The 24,881-nt window shown below is 42.2% G+C and overlaps 1 protein-coding gene across 3 annotated transcripts in view; it reads right to left on the bottom strand.

Moving 5' to 3' along the window:
* RBFOX1 (RNA binding fox-1 homolog 1) overlaps positions 1–24,881 on the bottom strand; it is a 744,520-nt gene that overhangs the window by 294,942 nt on the left and 424,697 nt on the right. For all 3 annotated transcript variants that reach the window (XM_066576151.1, XM_066576152.1, XM_066576153.1), the window contains exon 2: positions 7,879–8,121. In XM_066576151.1, coding sequence (XP_066432248.1) covers positions 7,879–8,121 — 243 coding nt within the window. The remainder of the gene's footprint in view (positions 1–7,878; positions 8,122–24,881) is intronic.

Raw genomic sequence — 24,881 nt, 5'->3', positions numbered from 1 at the left:
AGAGAACAGGAATCGCAGATCGCAGATAGGTGCGATCTGCGATTTTTTGTTCTATAATTTATCGGACGAGCGCATAAAAAGCGCTCATGTGTCCGATACCATTGCAAAGCAATGGTTTTAAAAAATCGCCGGACGCATGCGCATGCGCAAATCGCGGTTAAAAACGGCCGTCTGACTAAGGCCTCACTGATATAAAACTAAAAATTAAAGAATTTAACTTTGTAACAAATTATTGATAACTTGTGCACATATACAGGAGCCCAATGCTGTCAGAAAGTGCCTAGTAGATGAATTCTAGGAGGGCAAGGACAACTGGTGGAGATGAAGAAATAACTCTGAGGTCAACTTTACACGGCCGAGCGCAACATGGGGCCGTTAATCCCGCCCCCATATCGCGTTCGCCATCCATATGAAATCCCCGACAATGCGAGGTGTTTTCATATCAGCCGCGTTGAGGTTCGTGGAGTTTCTCCCATAGTTTTCAATGGGAGACCTCGCATCCCGTGCACTTTGTACATGGTGCAATGCTGCCATCAACCTCATTGAAAACAATGGACGGTGCAACGCAAGTGCACACACAAGATAGAACATGCCGCGATTTGTTTCCCACATCGCGGTGCCATGCATCGCTCATGTATATGACCCCATTCAAAAGAATGGGGTTCATATTTGATGCGAGATTTATGCGTCTTGCAACGCATAAATCTTGTGCGATTTTATCGCCCGTGTGAAGCCGGCCTAATTGCCACTTTAATGGGGAGTTTTTTTTAAAGACTCTGATTTCTACTCCTGGCTCTATAGCTGAAGTACAGTAAAGAAATGTAGCATAAGTCAGTTACAGGCAGTTTGAGAGTCTAGATTTATGTAGCTTTCCCTAGTGATTCTCCTTCCTATAGGATTCACTTCTGGTTTCAAATAAAAGAAGTGAAATTAAAGCCAGCATTAACACTGCCCTGTATGAACAGCCCAAATGCTGCAGGATCTTCAATTATATTCTGCACCACACCACTGCAGAGCAATTCCAGGTAGAGTTGCTTTTACAGAATGGGATATTTTCTTCCCCATAGCTCTGAGAAAGTATTGATGCAGACAATCAGAGAATGTATTCTCCATGTGTTTTCTGACTGCTTGGGTTAGTTGGACATTTTACAAGGAATGCATTAGAAAGCTTTTTTCCTGTGACTTCTTGAAGACAATATTTTTTCTTTCAACACCTATCGACTCCATTCACAACAGATTAGGAAATAATAAGGGGAGATAAGTCGCCTGCATGAGCTCCGTAAAAATGCATCTGCTGAGTCAAAATATGAAATGCTACAATTTACAAAGGTAAATTGCATAGAAAGTAAATACCAAAGGCAATGACAAGAAAAAACACTTGGCTGTGATTTAAGGTGACTTCTTTTATGCTGCGATACCCCCTGCTGTCTTAATACCGACTGCTTAAGAAAGACATTTGAATCCTGCAGCCACCAAAGCACAGGGAATTAGGAACCTGTCGTTATCAGTAAAATAAATTATTGGATAAGGAAAAGATATTTAACATATCAAACAGATGATGTGAAGGAGAGGAATGACGGTTGTGTGAAGGAAAATGAACCCTTGGAAGACTTTTCTCTTCTTATAAGGAAGTAGGACACATGAGTAGTGGATAAGAGCAGTGATGGCTTTGCACATAAAACATCCTAGTATAAGTCATGATTTCCCTTTGGCCTCGTTCACATGTCTAGTACTTATTGGGGATTTTAGGTGCATATTCTGGGCCAAAAATCCTAAACAGAATAAGGGCTTCTTCACACGACCGTGTTTGCGCCAGTATTTGAGCACGCAAAATCAGCACACACTAAGTACGGAGAATAGAACCCATTGAAATCAATGGGTTTGTTCCCATGAGCATTTTTTTAACCTGCATTTCACACTTGCGGAAAAAAAGTAGGACCAATTCTATTTTCTTGCGTTTTGCGCAGTAAGGGCCCTATAGATGTCTATGGAAAATATACAAATACGCAAGGGGAAGCCTGAAACACTGCACAAAATGCAGGGAAAAGAATACATCTGGACCTCATTAGCCTTTTAGGCCTCATGTCCACGGGGAAATTCAGGCCCGCCGCGGATTCTCCATGCAGAATCCCGCAGCGGGTCCCTCCTTTCCCAGGGACATGAGGCTGAAAATAAGAATAAACTCACCTGTCTGGACGCTGCAGATCTTCCCTCCGTCGCAGCCGGATCTTCTTTCTTCGGCCCGGCGCATGTGCTCGGCACGCCGGCAGCGGGCCGAGCGCATGTGCCGGGCACATCCGCTGGGCCGAAGAAAGAAGATCCGTCTGCGACGGAGGGAAGTTCCGCAGCGTCCTGACAGGTAAGTTTTAATTCTGGTACGGGTGTTCCGCGGATCCGGACGGCTTCCGTAGGCTTCAATAAAAGCCAGGGAGCCGTCCCCGCGGGAGACCCGCACGAAAATGGAGCATGTTGCATTTTTTTTCCCGCACGTGGATCCGCGCCTGAAGGGAAAAATGACATCCGCAGGTATTTAACTACCTGCGGGTGTCTAATGCATCCCTATGGGGCGCGGATCTGCGTGCCGGAAAAACGCTGCAGATTTTATCCCGTGGACATGAGGCCTAAAGCTATGGAAAAGGTGTGTCGCGCATGCTTGTGAACTAGACCTGCGTAAGCAAAAAGTACTGTAATATGCGCAGATACATGCACAAATGTACCTCAGCTTTCCTCATTTGTGCGCAAATACATTGCATTACGGCGAACATCTTTGCACATACGGTCATCTGAGTAAGCTTTAATATACAGTATAAGGCCTTAGTCAGACGGGCGTTTTTAGCCGCGATTTGCACATGCGCATGCGTCCGGCGATTTTATAAAACCATTGCTTTGCAATGGTATCGGACACATGAGCGCTTTTTATGCGCTCGTCCGATAAATTATAGAACAGAAATCGCAGATCGCACCTATCTGCGATCTGCGATTCCTGTTCTCTTCTCTATATGCGCTCAATGGGGCCGGCGGCAGCAGCGCCGACCCCATTGAGAACATATAGAAGACAAATCATTCTTCTCTGCCACAGCAGTAACAGCTGTGACAGAGAAGAACGATGTTTGCCCATTGAATTCAATGGAGCCGGCAATACAGCCGCTCCATTGAAAGCAATGGGCTGCCGGCGTGCGTGGGGTGAATTGTCGGGAAGGGCTTAAATATATAAGCCCTTCCCTGCAATTCATCCTAAAATGTGTTAAAATAAAAAAAAATTGGATACTCACCTTTCCGCTGCAGCCGGAGTCCAGCCGCGGCCGCTGTCAGTTCTCCTGAACTGCTTCACGGCACTATTCAGCCGGCGGGGCTTTAAAATCCCCGCCTGCTGAATGATCTGCCTCTGATTGGTCACAGCCCTGACCAATCAGAGGCAGGTTTCACTCACACACCCATTCATGAATTCATGAATGGGTGAGTGACTGCTGCCTCTCAGCGCTGAGCCAATCAGGGGCAGGTCTGACTCACATCCATTCATGAATTCATGAATGGGTGTGAGTGAGACATGCCTCTGATTGGCTCAGCGCTGAGCCAATCAGGGGGCAGGTCTGACTCACACCCCCTTCACACCCACTGCAGGACGGCTGCGTGGAGCTCCGGCTGCCGGGAGAAGGTGAGTATATATATATTTTTTATTTTTACACATTTTAGGATGAATTGCAGGGAAGGGCTTATATATTTAAGCCCTTCCCGACAATTCATCCCGGGATCGCCCGCAGCGCATTGCTTTAAATGGAGCCGACTCTAGTGCCGTCTCCATTGAATGCAATGCGCTGGACAGCTCCGGCCCGTTTCTAATGAAATGCGGCTAGGAGCAGATTTTCGGGCGATTTTCGGGCACCAGTCACGCGATTTGCGGATGCGCATCCGTCATGCGATCCGCAAATCGCGCGAAAAAACGCCCGTCTGACTAAGGCCTCAGGGCTTAAACAGACAAGCGTGTTTTCAAATCGTTTTGCGGGAGTGAAAATCACACCGAAAAATGTGACCAAGCAAATATTTATACATGCGAGAAAAGATAGGTCCGATTCTATCTTTTTGATTTTTTAATGAGACTTCTGACTGGTTCATGTGAGCGTATATGCGCATGTGCTCGTCTGAAGAAGCCCTTAGTCAATGGGGTTTTATAAAACCCTATTTATATGCAACAGACAAAATCAGTACAGATTTGAGGGCATGCTGCAAATGTTTGAACCCCCATTATCAGATCTTTTACAGTTGTACTGAATCTAGCTTACATTACAGTAGGATTACGATATCGTGATCTAGATAAGTTTCAGTAGGACTACAGAGGATCTGGGTATCGGCAGTCTTTGGGAACATTCACACACAGTGGAATTGGTGTGCATTTTGTGCAATGAACAATCCGCAACAAAATCGGCACCATTGGTGCGGATTTTAATGTAGGTTTTGACATGGATCTGCAACAAACTTCACCCCTTTAATTGAGGGCGAAGTCAGATGAGCGTTTTTATGTGCACGACTATGTGCGCAAAAAAACGCGTCTGATAGAACCATCGGTTCACTATGATGTGTTCACATGTCCATCTTCTACAGGCGCAAAATACTCGCACCTGCAAAAGATAGGACATTCGTGCGCTGAGGAGGTCCGTACTGCGCGTAAAGATTCCCCACAGGGAGTCCCCTCATCATTGAACACTGTGACAGCACTGTCACAGTGTTCAGTGATGATGGGACTTTCTGCAGGGAAGCTGTGGAAGCTATGTGACAGCTGTGGCAAAGGAACACAATGTTCTCCTATTGCTTTTAATGGGGCCATCACTGCTTCCACTGGCCCCAGTGAAAGCAATGGGATGCAGGCAATTCCCACAGTGATTTTCGGGGAAGGGCTTTAAATGTAAGCCCTTCCCTGAAAATCATCCCTAGCTGTAGAAAAAAAAAACATTAACTCACCTAGCAGCGCTGAGGGGGCTCCTGCACTTCTTCTCTATGGCTCCCCAGCAGTCTTCATCTGTCTTCTAGTGGCCAGGGATTGAAAATTTCCCGCTTCCAGAAAGCGCTGCCTCTGATTTCAATGGTGCTCAGCCAATCAGAGGCAGCACTTTCAAGAGGAGAAAATGCTTTAGATCAGTGCCGGGATGCCAGAGAGAAGAAGCGTTGGAGCCCCGACAGCGGCAGAGAGGTGATGTATTTTTTTTATATTCTTTACAGCATAGGGATCATTTTCAGAGAAGGGCTTATATTTCAAGCCCTTCCCCGGAAATCACTGTGGGGGTTGCCTGCATCTTATTGCTTTCAATGCGGCCGGCAGCAGTAGAACTGGCCCCATTGAAAGCAATGGGAATGGAGCTATGGTCACGCGCATTTTGAACATGCGTGGAGTGCAGATTTTTTGTGCACGTAGGTGCACAAAAAAAAAACGCTTGTCTGACTGAGCCCTGAAAGAGTAAAATCTTGGGCAGATCTGCACTACAGTCCATATCAAAATCTACATCACATGGTGCAGATCTGCATTAGGCCTTATTAACACAAATGTGTTTTTTTGTGCGCCTATGTGCATGAAAAAGACCCGCTGCTTGCGTAAGCAGAAAACGCGTGAGCGGGTAAAGTTTGTGCATGAAATTTTGCCCGTTCACTGTAGCAGCTGCTTCTCGAAGGTCCCCTTATCACTGATCGCTGTGACAGCATTGTCACGGTGTTCAGGGATGAGGGGACTGCATCCCCTGCCACATTTCAAGCCCTTCCCCGAAAATCATTGCTGCAGGGATTGCCTTCATCCTATTGCTTTCAATGGTGCCAGCGACGGCCCCATTAAAAGCAATGGGAGGGCATTGCGCTCCTCTGCCACAGCTATGACAGGGGATTCCTTCATAGCTGCCATAGTTGTGACAGAGGAGCGCATTTTCTCCCTATGTTTTCAATGGGGCCGGCGCTGCTGCCGGCCCCATTGACAACAAGGTGAAGCCCCTAGATGTGAGAGCATCCAGAGGTATCACATGCAGGGAATCCCCTGCTGCAGCTGTCACAGCCACAGCAGGGGATAGCGATCCGCTCCCATTTATTTCAGTCACAACTGTGGCAGGGGATTCCTTCATCCCCGTTGCAGTCCCCTCATCACTGAACACGGGGACGAAGGAGTTAAAAGCGTGACATTTAAAAGGTGCTTCTGGCCAGAAGCACCTTTTAAATGTCCTGCTGTAAGCAGCGGGGAATCAGTTCTATGCGCAGTAGTTTCCATTTACTCCTGCTTCCATAGGAGTCAAAGGAAATTCCTGCAAAACTCGCACCAAAGATAGTGCATGTCCTATATTTTGTAAGTGCGCGCTGTTTTGTGCTTCAAATTCCGCACATATGAACGCTTCTATAGGAACCCATTGGTTCTTTTAGAAGTGTGCATTATGCATGCGCAAAACACAAACTCATGTGAATGAGGCCTTAAAATGCACAGCGCAAAACCTATTACAGACTTTGATGCCAATCCACACTAAAATCTGTTATGTGTCTACGAACCGTTAAAGGGGCTATGCAATTTTATAACAACTGGCAGGTGAAAAAAACAAAACAAAACATATACTCACCTTCATTCAGCCCCCTGGGTCATAGCTGAGTGCATCCCACTGTCACATTTCCATCACCCAACGTCAATGGCTGTTGGAAGGCAGGTGACCTTCAAACTCTTGGCATCAGTTCTCACATGCTGGACACCATGATGTCAGGAGTTTGGTACAGTGACGCTGCAGCCTCTGATTGGCCACAGAAGTCACCTGAATTCTGGAATCTGTCCGCACCAGGGACAAGACATCGGGGGGCACTCAGTTGGGTAACAGCGGGCCAAAGACAGGTGAGTATGCAGTTTCTTCTTATTTTATCACCTGCCCAGCCTTAAAAAAATATATGTTTTAATCATACTACCCCTTTATGGTGACCATGGATATTTTTAAATGTCGTTATCAAATGAAGTTTCAATTAAAACTTCGCCCTTTCTAGGATCGCTGCACAGACTTGTTCTTTTCTTAAGAAGACCTAAACGTTTGATAAATAAACTAGTTTCCTTCACTCCTTTATGTGAAGACTGCGTGTAGCTTTATCAACTCAATCACCTTCAATCCATGGAACCCAAGATAATACCATAGTATGCTAGGCTGAATAAAGACAATTGTTCATCTAGTTCAGCCTGTTTCTGCCCTCCCATGTTGACCCAGAGGAAGGCAAAAAAAACCCCAATGAGGCAGAAGCCAATTTATCCCACCGTGGGGACAATAATCCTTCCTGACTCCATAATGATAGTCAGAATAATCCCTGGATCAACACTCTTCAGAGAAGCTTGCCTCCTGACTCCAAGTACGGCAGTCGGAAGATCCCCGGATCAGTAACCCTTGTGGCTTTTTAATGTCTATATTCTGTAATACCGTAGCGCTCTAGAAAGACATCTAGTCCCCTCTTAGACTCCTCTATCGATTTTGCCATCATCACGTTCCCAGGCAGATTGTACCATAGTCTGTCAAAATTCCTAAAAGCTGAATCCTCAAATTAAGCCCATAGCAGCAGCTTTTCTAACTGTTCACTAACCATTAATAGTAGTTTTGTGACTGTTTTGCCGCAACACAACCAGCTGAGTGTTTGTCTTATTTGTCTCTTTATTAGCTTTTTTGCTGTTTTGCATTCTGCACTTTCTGGAGCATTCTGTTTCTCTTTACAGTACACTAGAACTTCACTCAGCATATTCAAAGATCGGCCAAACAGTAGCTCTATATCAATCAGTACTTATCTCATCAAACAAAGGAGCACCCGAAAATGACAAATACAGTAGACTAAGAAAAAGTGCGTAAAACGTAATACATTAGCAAAGAATACTATAATTTTGTGTTGACTTACTGTTGCTGTGCCAGAGACAGTTTGTGCATTTGAATCTGTAGCACTCTGTTCAGAGTGTGTCTGCGCCGGGGTGTAAATACTTAACGTGTGCTCTGGAACTGTGGACTGGCCTGTGTAGTCTGGAGCGGGGTGAGGATGTGGAGTTGTGTATTCTGCCGGAATACCATTTTGGGGTGGAGCAAACTGAGCAGAAGCATAAGGTTGAGCCATTGTATCGGGAGGTGCTGTAGCTTCCTGATTACCCTAAAAAAAAGAAATTCAGACATTCAATATTGGATTTTTACTGACAGATATTGACAGAAATCATCATTGTAATCAGTTACCCCGTAGAATCTGTAAGTATTACTCAGACAGTTATACGTCTGATGACACGGTGCACTATCTGAATGCACGGGCCATGCACCAGCTTTTGGCGGGCACTGGGAGACAGAATAAAAAATACTCCCCGTGGCTCCTGCGAACCTGTTCTATGAGTACTATAACTAAGATTATGATGCTCATAGCCGGTGACAAGTTCCCTTTCACAACTTTGTTGTGTAGGAAGAGGATTTGCTCATGTTAGGGCATCTTGACACATGGGGGAAATGCTGCGGCGCTTTGCCGTGATTTTAGCTTCGCTTTCGACTCCAGCTCCCTGCCTCCGAAAGCGTGTTTTAGTACACCCCATCATTGTGATGGGTGATGAGGTGCGCTAAACAGACAAAGATAGAGCAGACTCGAAAATTGTGGTGCTGGAAAGCGACATCTAGCGCCGCAATGGAGCGCATGTCTGTGAGGCCCCATTGATTTCAAAGGGAGTGTTATACTGAGATTAACGCGATATTCAAAACGCCGCATAAATATGTGTCAGAGAGGCCTAAATCACCTAACAGATCAGCTACAAAAATCAACAGTCAAATATGCACCATTTAAGTGCGTATCTGCCCAGTATGATTTTCCATTGTAAGGGCTCCCGCACATGGGCGCATTTGTGTGCGTATTTGCACCTACGAAATCTTCATGCGAAATACGCAGCGAATAGAATCCATTGATTGAAATGGATTCCTTTACTTGGTGTTTTTTTCTGCACGCGTTCTGAGCGCATGGAAAAAAAAGGTGCCATGCTCTATTTTGGTCTGCACAAAACTGTGCACTGAGATGCGCGTTTTTATGGTGAAAACTGAAAACACCTGGGACTAAGCAGGCTGGTCCACCTACCTAGTCGGCCAACTAAAATATGGTACTGCTGGGACAGTGCCGATATGAGCGGTCCCGGCAATACAAAAAAGTACAATAAAAAGCACTGATGCAGGCGCGATAGCAGTCGGCCACACAACCTGCATAGCGCATATATGGGACAGTATATGCGCTTACGCACTAATCGCTGCAGGTTTCTTGTTGCAAAATTCCCACAGCAGATATACTGAATGGGAAGGTACTAGAGATGAGCGAGCGTACTCGGATAAGCACTACTCTCTCGAGTAATTGGCTCTATCCGAGTATCGCTGTGCTCGGGGCTAAAGATTCGGGTGCCGCTGCGGCTGACAGGTGAGTCGCAGCGGGGAGCAGGGGAGAGCGGGCGGGAGAGAAGGAGAGAAAGATCTTACCTCCGTTCCTCCCCGCTCTCCCCTGCAGCTCCCCGCTCCGTGCCGACACCCGAATCTTCAGGGACGAGCACAGCGATACTCGGATAAAGCCAATTACTCGAGCGAGTAGTGCTTATCAGAGTACGCTCGCTCATCTCTAGAAGGTACCTTTACACCCCATTACAACATAGTGAATATTGATATAACTACTAAACTTAAGAAGAGAGATATTACGTACTGAGATGTATTTCACAGTGGGAAAATAGAGGATATTCATGGAGCAAAATTTATAAGGAAAACTTTATTATACTTAAGGAAAAAATGTTTGGTTTCCCTTTAAACAGGTGTCTGAGTAATCTCACTTCAAGCGGAATTTCCCTAATTATACCTCAAGGCCTTAGTAAAGGAACATCGTAGGCTGTTCATGTGCCAGGTGGCAGCCCTAAAGTCACGTCAGTACATCATAGTCTTTATTACCACAATAGCATGTGGCCTTTATGACTGCAGTAGAAAATTATGTTTGAAACTCATAGATTATTTCTTTGGTAAACAAGTTGTTTTGTCTGTGAGTGAATAACCTGAAGCATGACATTTAAATGATGGTATAAATATTTCAAAGACAATAGGCTTGTATTTCAATGAGCGTGAGCTCCGCTAATGTTTAATATTTGACTGTTTCTGTGCAAAAGAAACTAGAAGTGCAATTCCAAATAACAATTAAAAAGTTCACCTCTTTATCTCCTTACTACATTATATTATATTACATCATTTTGATTTTCAGTTCTCTATTCACTGCAGGAGAGTTACAAAATATAAAGCATAACTTTTATTTCATACATATTAAAAACACATGGAGCTGATAATGAATCCAAAGATACTGTAATACATCAAGCATGCAACTAGCTGGTTCAATCCCTTGTCTCACATGGAAAGATCAAAACTAGAAGAAGGGATATCCATTTGTACTTATAATATCACTCAGTCAGTCAATCAGTCAGATACTCCCTGACTAGTTTATTCCTTCCTAAAGGCTATCTCATCCCTATATCTTCCATCAGTAAGACCCTAAACAGTCAATTTCCAATAATAAACTTGCATATATTAATACTTAATAAGTTGGTGTAGATAAGACTAATCTGATAACTAGTAACCAAACTATCACGTGTTTCATCCATATAACCTAACCTGCCTTATCAGGGGCATGATACTAGATCAATAGTCACACCATTACTAGATATAGAGATAAATATAAAATAATAAAGGATGCCCAGCCTTGATGGTAGGCTGGGTATTATGTTGATAATAGCATGGTATCAGCATGGACGTCGAGTATCTAAGGCCAAATGCTTGCCCATTCCTGCCTTCACCCATTTCTGAATAAGCCGTCGGAATGGTCTACCATCCAGCACACGCATCATAGCCAGCACCACAGCACACACGGCTGACACTGACGTCCACACAGTCGCACATGCATGTATTGTCGCCCACAGCACAGCCCAACCGGGAAAACATGCCAATCACAGGTCATGAATCATATTAACCCAATAGTGGGCTAGTGTATCTCTATAGCTGTTTTAATTCCTGTACTCCATAATGTTTTAAAGTAACCTCTATTCCTTTGTATCATTATATAATTGTTGAGTCTATTCAAAAAGGATGAAATATCCATTTCTTTTAGAGGGCTAGAGCAACGTGGACAAGGTTCACCATTTATATGGATGCTCCCCAATATGGTTATCCAATACTAATCAAGATGATCATTAACACAGCAATATGTCCGGTAACTAAGAATACAGTCGAGCGTTTCAGCCCAGCATGCTATTCTGCATCCACATAGCTCCCATTCACTATAATAAGAGCTACACAAATAACGCTGTGCTGGAGCATTCAACTGTTTCCGAAAGGTGATCAGTGACAGGGGGCTGGGTTTTCCCATCTTGGTTATGAAAAGCTGAGATAGGTATACCCATTTAATATCAATTTAGAATTTATAAATTTCTATCATGGGGGGGGGGGGGGGATGTAAAACAGTAACCCCTTCCCTGTCCTTTTGCACATCTTTCACTGATCATCATTTATTAGTATGCATTAACTGCTTTTTACATTATGGATTGTTATATGCTTGATACTGTCAAAGCTGATAGTGGCATGAATATCAACCAACTGAAAGAAGCAGTGCAAAACCAACAAACATGGAGGGAGCTTGTCTTTAGGGTCACCGACAATCGTGAACGACTAAACAGCTAAAAACAACATATGGGTTTATGCATATAAAACTTTGCATATTATTTGTTCTTTGAACTACAGCTGTATGGCCTTTTCAAAGGACATGTAGTGTAGTTTAAGCCTGATCGACAGTTTTGCAAGTTGATCAAGGCTTGTTTAGCATCATTTTCATGGAGCTATGCCATGGCACTATATGTGCCCAAACAATTTGTTAATGCAATTGTTCAGGAACATGCAGTTCCACTTATGTCAGCAGCACATTGCTGCTTACATAAGGCAATGTACTGCCTATAATACATGATTTTTGGTTCCACAAAAGATACAATCGCCCAACAAATGAGTATTTGTACATTATTGGGTGATCGGCATCACCTTCCCATGGGCAGATAATCAAGTGAACAAACATTTTGAAGAATATTTGTTCATGATCATCTATCCATGTAAAAAGCCTTTACTGTTCAAATACTACCAAAAGTTGTTCCAGTTTCCCTTCTTTACACTCCAATCAGTAATGACTGTAGCATGCAATGAGTGAATCAACAGAGGTTTTGCTGAACTTCCTCCTTAAACGAGAAATGCAGCTGTCTTTGAAAAAGCTTCAACTCCACTTTTGACTTAAGTCCTGAGTATACGGTACATGTGCAGCCAAATACAGAAAGAAGATAGCAACTGCATTAGCAACAATTTCATTAAATGTTGTTTGTGTGGGTAAAAGGAGGTCATGATGTGCCAAATATGACTTATTGCTGACACTTTTCTGTTTAGGAAAAAGAGGTGAGAACAGCTTCATGTACAATGTGGTAAGTATTCAGCGGCCTACTCATCATTCCTCAACAGTGAGCCTTGTTAGGTGATATGGTGAATATAATCTCCCGTCAAGTCTGGTTGGCATACTCCGGAGTGGCATGCCAGTCTTAATGAATCTCATCATGAATTTATTGGATAAGAACATGCGTGTTGTCATTGTGGTGTAAAGTGGGATAGATGGCTGCGTACATTCATGAATATGAGTCGCTTCCTAGTACAATAATGTAGCACAAATATCATGGTTTTTATATCTCCCCTGTTGGTATTGTCATTTATATATAGCAGGAGTTGCCCAAAATTACCAATGGGATTCCAGATTCCAATTGGCATTGAGGTAGAAAGTGAAGGGTATGACCGGCAATAAGGACAACTCTATCCTTATTCGGCCTTACCAGTTGTCATAAATGAGGCCCAATGTTGAATACAATTATATTTTATTGCAAATATCACTAATATTCAGTCCTGATTTTACACCAATTGCTCACTTTCTGCAAACTTTATAAACATCTACTTGAAAACTAAAAGCCACATCTACGAATACAGTTTTATGTTCTCAGCACAGAAGATTTATGACACCGAATCCTCCAGACTATAATGTTTTTGAGAAACAGCCAAGTTAAATTAGAAAATATAATTTCAGAACCGCTTAGTCAGCTAGTCAGATGAATTGGCTGAGATGATGTTAGATGTGACTTCATATATTGCTTTTTCATATTCAAGTTCTAATTTTGCCTTATCACAAAAATATGCATATTCCTCTTATAAAAATAAATGTATCATTTCCGTGCATGGAATTATTGTACTAATGACAAATCCCCAAGTAAGGGATTTCATGACATTTAGAAAGCACTTCATTTAAAGCTATGCCATTTGATTATTGCTGCTGTAATCATTGTCCTTTATACCATAAAGCTAGATATAGTAAAAATGAATAGTATAAAGCAGTCAAAAAGTATTAGATCATAACTTGTCCTCTCTATTGATCCTTGGGGAGATGCATTGCCCCAATTTTCTTTGGATATTAAAGGAGTTGTCTGGTACAAATTCACTTTTAAAAATCAGAGCCAAATAAGTTAATACAATAAAACCAAGGGTACTTTCCGATCCTTAGCTTTGCAATTCTCCCTGTCTGTGTTGACAGCAGAGGTCAGGTGACCATTGCCTACCAATTAGTAGTAACTGTTAAAAACTCCTAGCATCATGGCACCTAGGATGTGAGTGCTGATGCAAGGAGAACAGGTGGCAATGTTGCATCCTACGATTGGCAGCATGCAGTCACCTGACTTCCACTGTGAACACAGACCAGGAGGATCATGGAGTTGCAGAACTGGATTGCCGGGGCTGAGGACAGGCAAGTACTGCTTTTTTTCATTCTTTTAAATCATTCGGCTTTGATTTTAAAAAAAAGTAAGTTTGCAACTGAGCATCCCCTTTAAATACGCCATATCATCCCTACATGTGAAATACTAGCCAGTTCTGATACTAAACCCATAATCTAAATTTGTCCTCCCATATAAATTGCTAAATTGGAGAAAAATCTGAACCCTCAAATTCAGAGGGTATACAAACTTTCTTGGTTTCAAGAGAATCACAATTGAACTAGATCAATTTGGAGATGCTTGTGATATTACTTTTAGTCAGTATTAAAATGGGTTATTCAACCCCCCATTTTTTTTTTTAAACTTACCCAGGGTGGTATAAAAACATAAAAAATTTAGACAGACCTCACTCAAACCCCTACTACTTCTATTCCACCAGTGCCGAATCCAATGCTGCTTTCCACTTCCTACTGCAACAATGACATCACCAACACCAGAAACATGTGACGACTGCAGCCAATCATTGTCTCACTTCAGTCAATGATTAGCTGCAGCAGTCACATGTCTATATGTCAGGACATCAACTCTATGGTGGAAGGAAATGTAGAGCAGTAAGGGATCGGGGACTAACAGAATGGGTGTAGTGGGGCATCAGATGAGGTGAGTAGAGCTTTTTTATGTTCTTTTCCACCACCCTAGACAGGTTTCAAAAAAATGCTTGGTGCTGGATAACCTCTTTAAAGTGTTCTCCAGGTTTAATATTTTCTAGACTTGGCAGAATATTATATAACTGCAGTTTTAAGAGATGGGACTATGCTGATCCGATTAAGGGAGTTCTGTTACCTAGGAAATATCTGTCTGTCATGGATATGAACAGATCAACAACATTAACAGTACAAAGGATGTGCAAGTCTTACACATTACCACCATAATCAATTGGCTTCAATGCTGTAGCAAGTTTCCAATAAATATGGAAAATATAGCATATATGCACAATTCCTCCTATGTATCAAAAGCTCTACAGATGTAGGGATGCAAAAACATGAGCATCCCACTGTTTGCTTAATGTAGCAAGGTTACATACTGTAGCGAAATACCCTATTTAGATTGTTGATATATAGTACTGCAGAAGGGAAGCCGAACCGCCTGTCAACGGGCTAAAAATATCATGTGAAATATCATATAGAACTAAATTTCCTTTATTTTAGCCTCTGTATAAGATCCCTCCCTCCTTTATTACTCCGAATGATTACATAGCTACTCCAGCAGATGTCCCCACTGCCTGTTAATAATGGAATCTTGCTGAAATAAGGAATCTATATGACAAGCTGCAGGTTACATATAAGCTCCTGGCTCTTATATGAAACTTTTTCATTCATTTTCATTCAAAGTCAAGATCCATAAATAAAAACTAGACTAACAAGTTGGTAGTTAAAAACAAAACTGCAGCATCTGTGCAGCTACAAAGTGCAGCGACCACTGCATAAAACATTTGGGGAAAGTTTTTTCTTTTTTTTTTTTTTAAACATAGGTACCATTTAAAGGGTTAAATATGTTTCTGGTAGTCTAGCTTTTATAACTATGCATATGGAGTGGTCAAGTTTTGCAATGTGTTTTGTGTTACAGTTAAGTGCCTGAAGACTATTGATTTGGGAAGTGCAGCTAAAAAATGGCATGGGTGGGATATCAGGTGATTGGGTAGATAAGTACAATATATTGAGACGTGGCGTGTCCACATTGCTCAAGGAAATTGAAAACTATATGTAAGCAAACTGTAACAAAGTAACATTAATTTCTAGGCTCAGTATGAATTGTAAGAACATGTATGACATAGTGAAATTTCTATATGTGCTCAGCTACTGTTGTGCATATTAAGTGTAGCCTATAAGAATACATGTACATAAGCAGTGCTGCAGAAAAGCTGCGATCAAGTTCTTGGGACTGATTGTAACACAGAGGATTCAGAATGTTCACTTTATTAGAGATAATTCCCTTTCAAGATTGGAGCTTTCCTGTATGGAAATTAGACATATGATCCTGGAGTATAGCCTAAAATCAAGTGAGCAAGTTTACCATGGATCAGTTTCAGTGTGAATCTAAATAATCTAAATCCGAGTGACTTTCCACGAGGTATGGTCATTGGTAGAGATGAGCGAGCATACTTGCTAACGGCAATTGCTCGAGCGAGCATTGCCCTTAGCGAGTACCTGCCCGCTCGAGAGAAAAGGTTCGGCTGCTGGCGGCGGGCAGGGAGCTGCGGGGGAGAGCAGGGCGGAACAGAGGGAAGATCTCTCTCTCCCTCTCTTCCCCCCGCTCCCCCCTGCTGACTGCCGCAACTCACCGCTCCCCCGTGTCGGCACCCGAACCTTTTCTCTCGAGCGGGCAGGTATTCGCTAAGGGCAATGCTCGCTCGAGCAATTGCCCTTAGCGAGTACGCTCGTTCATCACTAGTCATTGGTGATATACTAGCCAGGGCCAGAATTTCAAAAGCTCCCAATCTTGTGGGGGTTTTGCATGCAATAGTGCCGAGAGTATACTAAGAATGGTGTGATCATGAAAAAACATCCAGTGAAAATGGATACTAAGGCTATAAATAACTATTAATGAAAGTTTGCACTACCCATTTGTCAAAGCAATTCTTGACATTTTCTTCTGACCAGTCAGGCAAACTGCAGCACCACTGCGCACTACCTTAGCGCACGGAACAAAAATTGGATTACTGAGCTGTGGAAAAACATTGCCTGGTTAGGTGAACCCAGATTTGTGTTGCACCATGCTGATGAGAGGGTCAGAATTTGGCATAAGCAGCAAGAATTGATGAACCCTTCCTGCCAGCTATTCAGAGCATATCAGTTCCATCATCTAGTCTGCGTCTACTGCAACAAGCAGTCGGCATGGGCCAATATTCCAGCAGAATGATTTCAACATCTAGTAGAATCTATGTCATGGTGAATTGCTACAGTGCTAATGACCAAAGGAAGTCTACATGGTACTAGATTGGTCTCCCTAATAAAATGGCCATTCAGTTTACATTATAGATTTGCTGAATATAGAATTAGTATTTGTGCAAACTCCTAAACCTATATTAAAGCGACAGTTTAAGCCAAAATGAGCATTGTAACAGTGTTCATCCAGATGTAACTGCGACATAAGTATGATGTCCACAGAAATCAAGATAATAATACATACATATAGCAGTCTTTAAAGCATAACTGAGTTTGCAACAGGTTTTCTAGAATATAACAGGTTCTCTTTACCCACTCATTTGCTGCAGATTGCACCCTATTTTATGTCTGTAAGTTCTGATTATCAGGAGCTCCTCTCCACTTTTTCTGTTTCTTTGCTGTTTGCAATTCACTTCATGCAGGGGGCATGTACCATGTAGCAAATCTGTAGTTTACTGTCGTGAACTTCCTTGCACTGACTTCCCATGCTGCATTGCACTTTCCCTGGTCCAATAAGCATGGGGGCAGTATCTGAATGCCTGCTCCACTGCTTCCCTGGGGTAATTCAGGCATCCTAGTCAAATGGTGAGTGAACCTAATATAATGTGTGTACACACAGAGGCACATTCCCTAGAGAGGCAGAGATTGTGGAGTTTGTTATCACAATGTCTGTACATCTGTCAGCCTGCAGTCTCTGAGTGTACCCCTGTGAAGATAGCTCCTCTCCAGTTGCTAAGGAAACATTTCTGTGTCCTTACTACAGAAGCTCTATTTTAGGTCTGCTACCTCTGTCTGCAGCCCTCTTGCTATTCCGGAAGATGCAGGCATCACTCTTCTTCTAGTTGAATGTACACTTTGTTCTATTTTCTACCAGCAATGAGGGAGTTAACTCCACTCAGTGCTCACAGCCGAGCTGCAGCTTAAATAGCAATTACTCTTCTATTTTAGCAAACTGGAGACCCTCCCTCTTTGCCTCAGAATTGATGTATGTTTGCTTCGGACGTCCAGCACATCTAGGACACCTGTCTTAAGATTGTTCTGTCTTTTGAGCTAGTATCTGTATTCTGTCTTTTGAGCTGGTATCTGCATCTGTTTATTGTGTATGTTCTTTGTCCTATGCTTTAGCCTGTGTGTGTTTGTCCATTTCTGTCCTGTCTGTGCATTGTTCCTGTTTCTGTGGTAGTCAGCTCTGTTCTGTGCTTTGTGTACACTGTCTCTATTTCCTGTCAGGTATAATCAGCCCCAAGTTTCCAGTGCTGGGCCGTTCTTATCAGGATGCTTACCCTGCTTATAGGCAGGGGTCTTCCCATTTTCCTGCTTAGCTAAGGGCAAGTAACCCATCTGAGTTTTCCCTGCCTCTGTACCTCTGATCACTGGGGTCAGCTGCCAGCCGTCTGGTCTAAAAGCCAGGTTTGGTTGGTTAGCACAGTGGATTCACAGCCAGAGCCCTAACACTCTGTACCTAATGACAGATAGTGGATACCAGAAAAGCTGGATTGAGACCTCCAGAAGCAGCCACTTCAAATATGATTTACAGTAGTATATTTTTACTGGAAGTATATTACAAAAATGATGAGACCAAGGCCCAATGTCTACAGGCAGAATTTAATTATAAAATCTGTGCATATCTGCAGAGCGGGAGATCCGCAGATCTAGAAGCCCATAGGAATGCATAAGCATCCGCAGGGCAATTTAATGCATGTGGATGTGATTTTTCCATATGTGGGAAGAAATCGCAGCATGCTCCATTTTTCTGCGGATCCCGCAAGGACGGCTTCCATTGAAGTCAATGGAACCCGTCATATCCACGGCACAGCCACAGATGTCACTGGGGGAAAGCAGGAGATTCAAAAAAAAAAAAAAGAAAGCATGGCGCATGCGTGCCAAGTGCATCCACCAGGCAGAAGAAAGAAGATCCGGCCGCAACAGAGCATAGTCTCGCAGCGTCCGGATAGCTGAGTAAATGTCATTTTTGCCCTCATGGCTGTGGGCACGGGTGGAAACCACTGCGGGATTCCACACTTGGAAACCGTGCGTGCCCATGGACATGATGCCTAACACTTGCTAGTAAATGAGCATAAGTTGTTTGAAAACTTAGTGCCTCTTAAATGTTGCTTGTAGACAAAACTATAATACAAAACTTTACAAAGTTGCAACACCAGATGTTATTGGTTCACTACTGCATCTATACATACACATACAAAGGCTATTTAAACCAAATGCTTCAGACAAAATGTACTGTATTTAAATAGAACTATGTACTATATGGGTGAAATATACAGGAATTAAAGGGAATCTGTCGGCTTCAAAATTCTGTCAAAAGCGGGCATCATGTTATAGAAAAGGAGGAGATGAGAAGATGTATAGTTTTATGGAGAAAGATTCAGTATAACTCATATTTTATTTATTAATATCGGAGCTGAACAGTCCAGAGGGCGGCCCTATCAGTGATCGATCGCTTTCCTGGTATGTACAGTCATACAGTCTGATAGCTGTCATTCACTGATAGCTCCGCCCATTGGACTGTTCAGCTCAGAATGAGCAGAGATATAAATGAATAAAATACAAGTTATACTGAATCTTTCCCCATAAAACAATATATCAATCTGTTCAGCTCCTCCTGCTCTATAACATGATATCTGCGGTTAGAACTGCATTTTCATGCTGAGATTTTCCTTTTAATGCACATTCTGCATCTGTATACCAACCTGTAATCAAAATGACCATATATTATCAAGCCAGAGCATAATATCCACTTGGCTACTGAAGCCTTATTTACATACATGTCTAACATCTCTATAAAGCATGAACTAAAGCTAAAATGTACAGCCTTGTCAATGGCCCACTACTGCACAGTCTGCAGCTTAGGTTCTGCTTCTGAACATAAGCTGATAATTGTATTACACCAAGTTATACCAGCGTCAAGCTGTATTAATAGGAGTAATTCCAATGCTTTATTTTATTGGAATAAATTGGCAGTTTTAAGATATTAAAATACAACTCTAATTTTGTTGAGTACAAATATTATACGGATGTTGGCACCAAGTCAGAGATTTTAGTAAGTTGCTGTATGGTATCTGCAGTACTAACTGCCATAATAAAGTCATACGTTTTGCCTTAGTATCTCTATTAATAACATTTCCAGGTGCACAGATTTGCTGACATTTTCAGTGCTCATTAAGGTAAAGGATATTCAATGCTGTTCATGTTACAGGGGGAAAAATGAAATTCAACTATCCTGTAGTGTTAGGAAAATGGCAATCAAACAGATGTCCTTTATGTTTTCCAAATTAAAAATGTGCGTGCGCGTTGACTTTGACCTTATTCAGTTTCTAGAATTCTGTTAAACTCAGTGTAGGAGTAGATATAAAAGAATTGGATGCTTTGTGCCCCAAATACCTAGAATATAAAGCATATACAATTACCATGTGAAGCAGCCATAAGGAAATAGATTTTTCACCAGGAGATAGATTTTCTTAAGTTATCTTCTGTTATGTTAAATGTGACAGCTTGTGGAAAGCACATTTACACCTATGTGCGCAGCAAACTGTAGCAGAAGCATTCAAATCCAAAATAGCAGAATAGTTCCAATTCATGTTTTATAGGAAGGAAATGTTAGATCCTAAATAATTCCTTCATCCAAGGCCGGTATTTGTGTATTTAGCTAAGGTGTCATCTTGCTAAGCAGAAGTATACACCATCTGGATCTGATTTACTCTTGCCAGAATTGTACTCAGGACATTTTCTACATCATATCTATGGCAATATATAGTGAATTTCGAATCTACATCCACTATTTTAGGTACATTACCGAATACATTAGTACAGTGAATTGGATTCTCTTCCCTTCAAATTCTCAATAGTTTTGCTTTCATGCAGTTCAACATCAGACTATAGAATGTTTTACATGGGTTTATAGTGTGCATTGGGAACAGGGAAGCTCTTGCGGTGTCAAAACGCACCCCCCTCCTTCCTTCTCTCTTGGCCACTAAAAGTTCAGCAGATGTTTCCTCCAATGCGTGTAACTGTAGAAGCTATACCAGATGTTATGGGACCCAAAGGTTGAGGAGATCCACTCAGGTGCAAGTGAGTGACCTTCTGCTATCTAGCACTGCTTTGTGGATAATGACATCATTATCCATGCCCTCAATTATTAGATGTTTTTTCAGTTTTTTGGACATTAGGTGGTTGATTAGGATATGGGGAAAAGGAAGATAAAGCTGGCACTGCTGAAACCAGAACACAATCCAGAAGTGTTGAGAATTCATGTTTATTAATCCTTTCCAATCCAATTTGTATCTTGGTTTTCCTAGGGGGCTTACTCTTTTTCTGCCATTATACAATGTTGCTATTTGCTGGCTAAATCCAGTACTGCATGAGGTGACACGTTGAATAGGCTCCGACAGCAGAGAGGCTGGCAATATGCAGTAAGAGAACCCTGGTGGACGTCTTCCAACATCTGAGCTGTACAGCCTTAAATCATAATATCTTAAGACATCAGACAGTGGATTGGAAGGGGTTAAGCAATGCGTTATGGTACAAGATTGCACAAAATAAATGCACTAAATACAGTGAATGGCATCAATTGTGACCAATTTGACGAAACACAAGCAATAAAATCAACCAAACCTATACAGTAACATTAATGGGTATGTAAAAATAAAGCAAATAAACAAAGGATTTGTTAAAAAGGTTTTTAACACTTATATGCATATGCAAAGGAACGCAAACAAGCTTAAAACAGAATTTACCAAATCCTTTGTTTTCTTGTGTGTTTTTTATGTTTTATTTTTATGTACCAATTGATGGGATTTTTAATGCATAATTTCAGTTGTTTTTATTGCATGTGCTTCATCATTGATCACTATTAGTGATCATGTGTTCGGATGGCCCAACTCGCTGCACTTAGTGCATCTGTTTTGCAAATGGCCTGAGGAAGGTGCGATTCTGATACCAAAACGTGTTGTCTAATAGATTTGAATGCTCAACACTTCTGGATTGTGGTCCGGTCTCAGCAATGCCGCTCTATACTCTTTTTTTCCCCATATCTTTATTTCAAAGCTGGTTCTTTTGCACCACACATCCCTGGACACAGTATATTGAGCTAAGAAGAGACGTAAGGAAGGACACTTCTGTAGTTTTTGCCTGGAACATTTTTTAACTGTTCTCGGTTGCATCTCTAGCATTCTTAATTTTATTGTTTACATAGTTAAACACTGCTTAATTTGATAAAATCTGTACATTGCTTTATTCATAGACTCTGTCTTTCCTCCATGGTGGTATTCTAAGCAACTATCACTTATTCATCGTCCCGTCTCTGCATACTAGTTTGTACTATCATCTATGGTAAAATATTACTCAGGGAGCGTTCCCACAGCATTTTTTACTATACTGTGGGATTATGTCATGGATTCCATCATAGCTGCCAAAAATAGCACTTTGACGGAATCCTTGAATGGAAAGGAACAGAACTATTCACTGTCATTACTGAAAGGGACACCACTTCGGTGTCTGTTTTACAAGGGTTCTGTTTGTTCCTGTTATATTTGGGGTATAGAATAATGAAGTCAACTCAGCTATTCTATACTCAAAATATAATGGAAACAAACCAAAGTGGTGTCCCTTGCCTTAATGACAGTGAATGGTTTTGTTCCTTTCCGTTCAGGGATTCCATCACAGTGGATGTTTTTGGCAGCTGTGACGGAACACTTGATGTAATCCTACAGCGCAGTAAATAACGCTGTAAAAAAATCCCTTACAAAGAAGCTTGGAAGACCCTCATCTGCAATTTTTACCGAGATCTAGACTGGAATGTTTAGACCTTAAATTAATTTTATGGAAACATTAGAAGCTAGTCCATCTTTATAATCAAAATTGTAATGAATCTACTGCAACTGTATGATTAGAGAAATCTTGTAATTATGGTTTTAAGGTATTTAAGAAGATTGGTGGTTTATACTGTTGCTTATTTAGGATTACAGTTCAATAACGCAATTGTCAAAATGTGCTGATAGTAATGTATTCCACTATCAAAAAGTCAAATCTGGTAGGGCTCAGGCGACTAGCACCTGAGGCCCGACAGGTAACGGGGAAACCTAGTGTTGCATATGCCCAGAATGTTTTACCCTGGGAGGAGAGAGCCAACAAGTCACTCTTCCTTGTTCAAGATACTTTTGCACAGGGCTAGAGTGGCTGTTCCCACTAAGCTCTGCACTCTAGAAAGAAAATAATTAATTAAAGAGCCTCTCCAGCAAAAACAAAAAAAACATCTTTCCATCCCTGCCCCCCCCTTCCTCGCCTGATTGCCTGTCATACTTTGGAGGTCTCTTCTCTGTATTCCAGCCACTACCCTGCAGTGTAGCTCTCTGTCTGATGCTTATCAGGCACCATATTGAGAGTGAGAACCTTTACTTTCAGTCTCACATCTATCCAATCATAGAAAAAAAAAATATATGGTAGTGCTGCGCTTCTTATAGGGATGAAGTGTAAAATATACATGTATATTTTCTCTTTTCTATAGAAGCACTTGCTTCTTAGGGAGGTCCCCTCCTTGGAGACCCCCTTTTTGTGGATAGATAGGCTTTAAGTAGTCTCCACCAAATGGCATGTCAAGACACCAGATCCTCAAGATGGCAGACTCATAGATCTCCGGGTCTCCCCATCTCCAGCATCTATCCAATGATGTATGAGCCCAGCATTAGCTGAGGCTATACCATTTTTGCTTGCTGGGGGAACAGTTTCATTACCATCACCTTTTATATCTACCTAAATAAGCTACAGACCATAAATATACAGTCAGGAGGACGGGCTGTGATCTCCTCTATTATAACCATGTGACAAGAGCTGTGTGATCATCATCAGTGGCTGTGATAAGAGTCTCTGTGTCTCACTCTAGGCAGTTTCTGTGGTCGGATCCATGTAATAGCATCATACAGAAACTGCCTAGTGTTAGACAGCATAGCCCCAAGTAACTGGTCGGGACTGAGATCACATGATCATGTAAGAAAAAAAAAAGGCCAGGAGTTTCACAAGAAGAAATAACTAACCAAGGTAACATTAGCTCATTTATATACCTTGGGTGGCTAGTTACATCATGAATAGAAAAAACAATTACTGGAGTGACCCTTTTAAACAACATATTAATGAAGATTAATGAGGCCAATAGCAGCTCCACGTCTACAGATTTTGAAACTTTCAACTGTATCACTTATGAAGCACATATCTTAGTGGGAACATTGACTAGGGCGGCCATTAATGAAGTAAAACCTATCTGCAACTCTACCATCCTATGGGCCTAGAAGTTATCATAACTAAGAGTTTTAGTCTAGGTTCCCATATATGAGATGTGTCTGGCCAGTGGTTTTATGCTGGAGCTGGTCACAACTGATGACATTTTACTCCCCTTCCTGCATCGGTCAAACATCAATAGCCAGATGATGCAGGATAGAAAGTACTGTATGCAGCAAACTACGGGAATGGGTGAACCGCCATTTCTTCTTTCCTGGGAGTATAGGACATAAATATCCAGCAACATCGCTGTCGTCTTTCCTGCAATTTCTGAAGTAGCGTTTGCATCCCCGAAACCTGTTATTTATGCTGGCTATAATTTAATTAATAAAGAAGAAATTTGGCTAATCCTATGCTTTTATGCACTGCAAGGACTGTGCCCATAGTCCATCATTTTCTTCTTTTTACAATTAAGCAATTCAGAGCTCAAGATAACTCTTAATGAATAGAGATGAGCGAGTATACTCGCTAAAGGCAATTGCTCAAGCGAGCATTGCCTTTAGCGAGTACCTGCCCGCTTGAGACGAAAGGTTCGGGTGCCGGCGCGGGGGAGCGGTGAGTAGCGGCAGTCAGCAGGAGGGAGCGGGGGGGAGAGAGGGAGAGAGAGATCCCCCCTCCGTTCCGCCCCATTCTCCCCTGCAGCTCCCTGCCCGCCGCTGGCACCCGAACCTTTCGTCTCAAGCGGGCAGGTACTCGCTAAAGGCAATGCTCACTCGAGCAATTGGCTTTAGCGAGTATACTTGCTCATCTCTATTAATGAACTATCCCTGAAAACATAGAAGAACATATATAGTTAATGTAAGCGATGCCCTGATGGACAGTCAAGCCAAGGCATCAGTACTACAACATCAATG

The sequence above is a fragment of the Eleutherodactylus coqui genome, chromosome 8 (assembly GCF_035609145.1).
Source record: "Eleutherodactylus coqui strain aEleCoq1 chromosome 8, aEleCoq1.hap1, whole genome shotgun sequence".
Lineage (NCBI taxonomy): Eukaryota > Metazoa > Chordata > Amphibia > Anura > Eleutherodactylidae > Eleutherodactylus > Eleutherodactylus coqui.
This window is presented reverse-complemented; position numbering and strand designations above follow the sequence as displayed.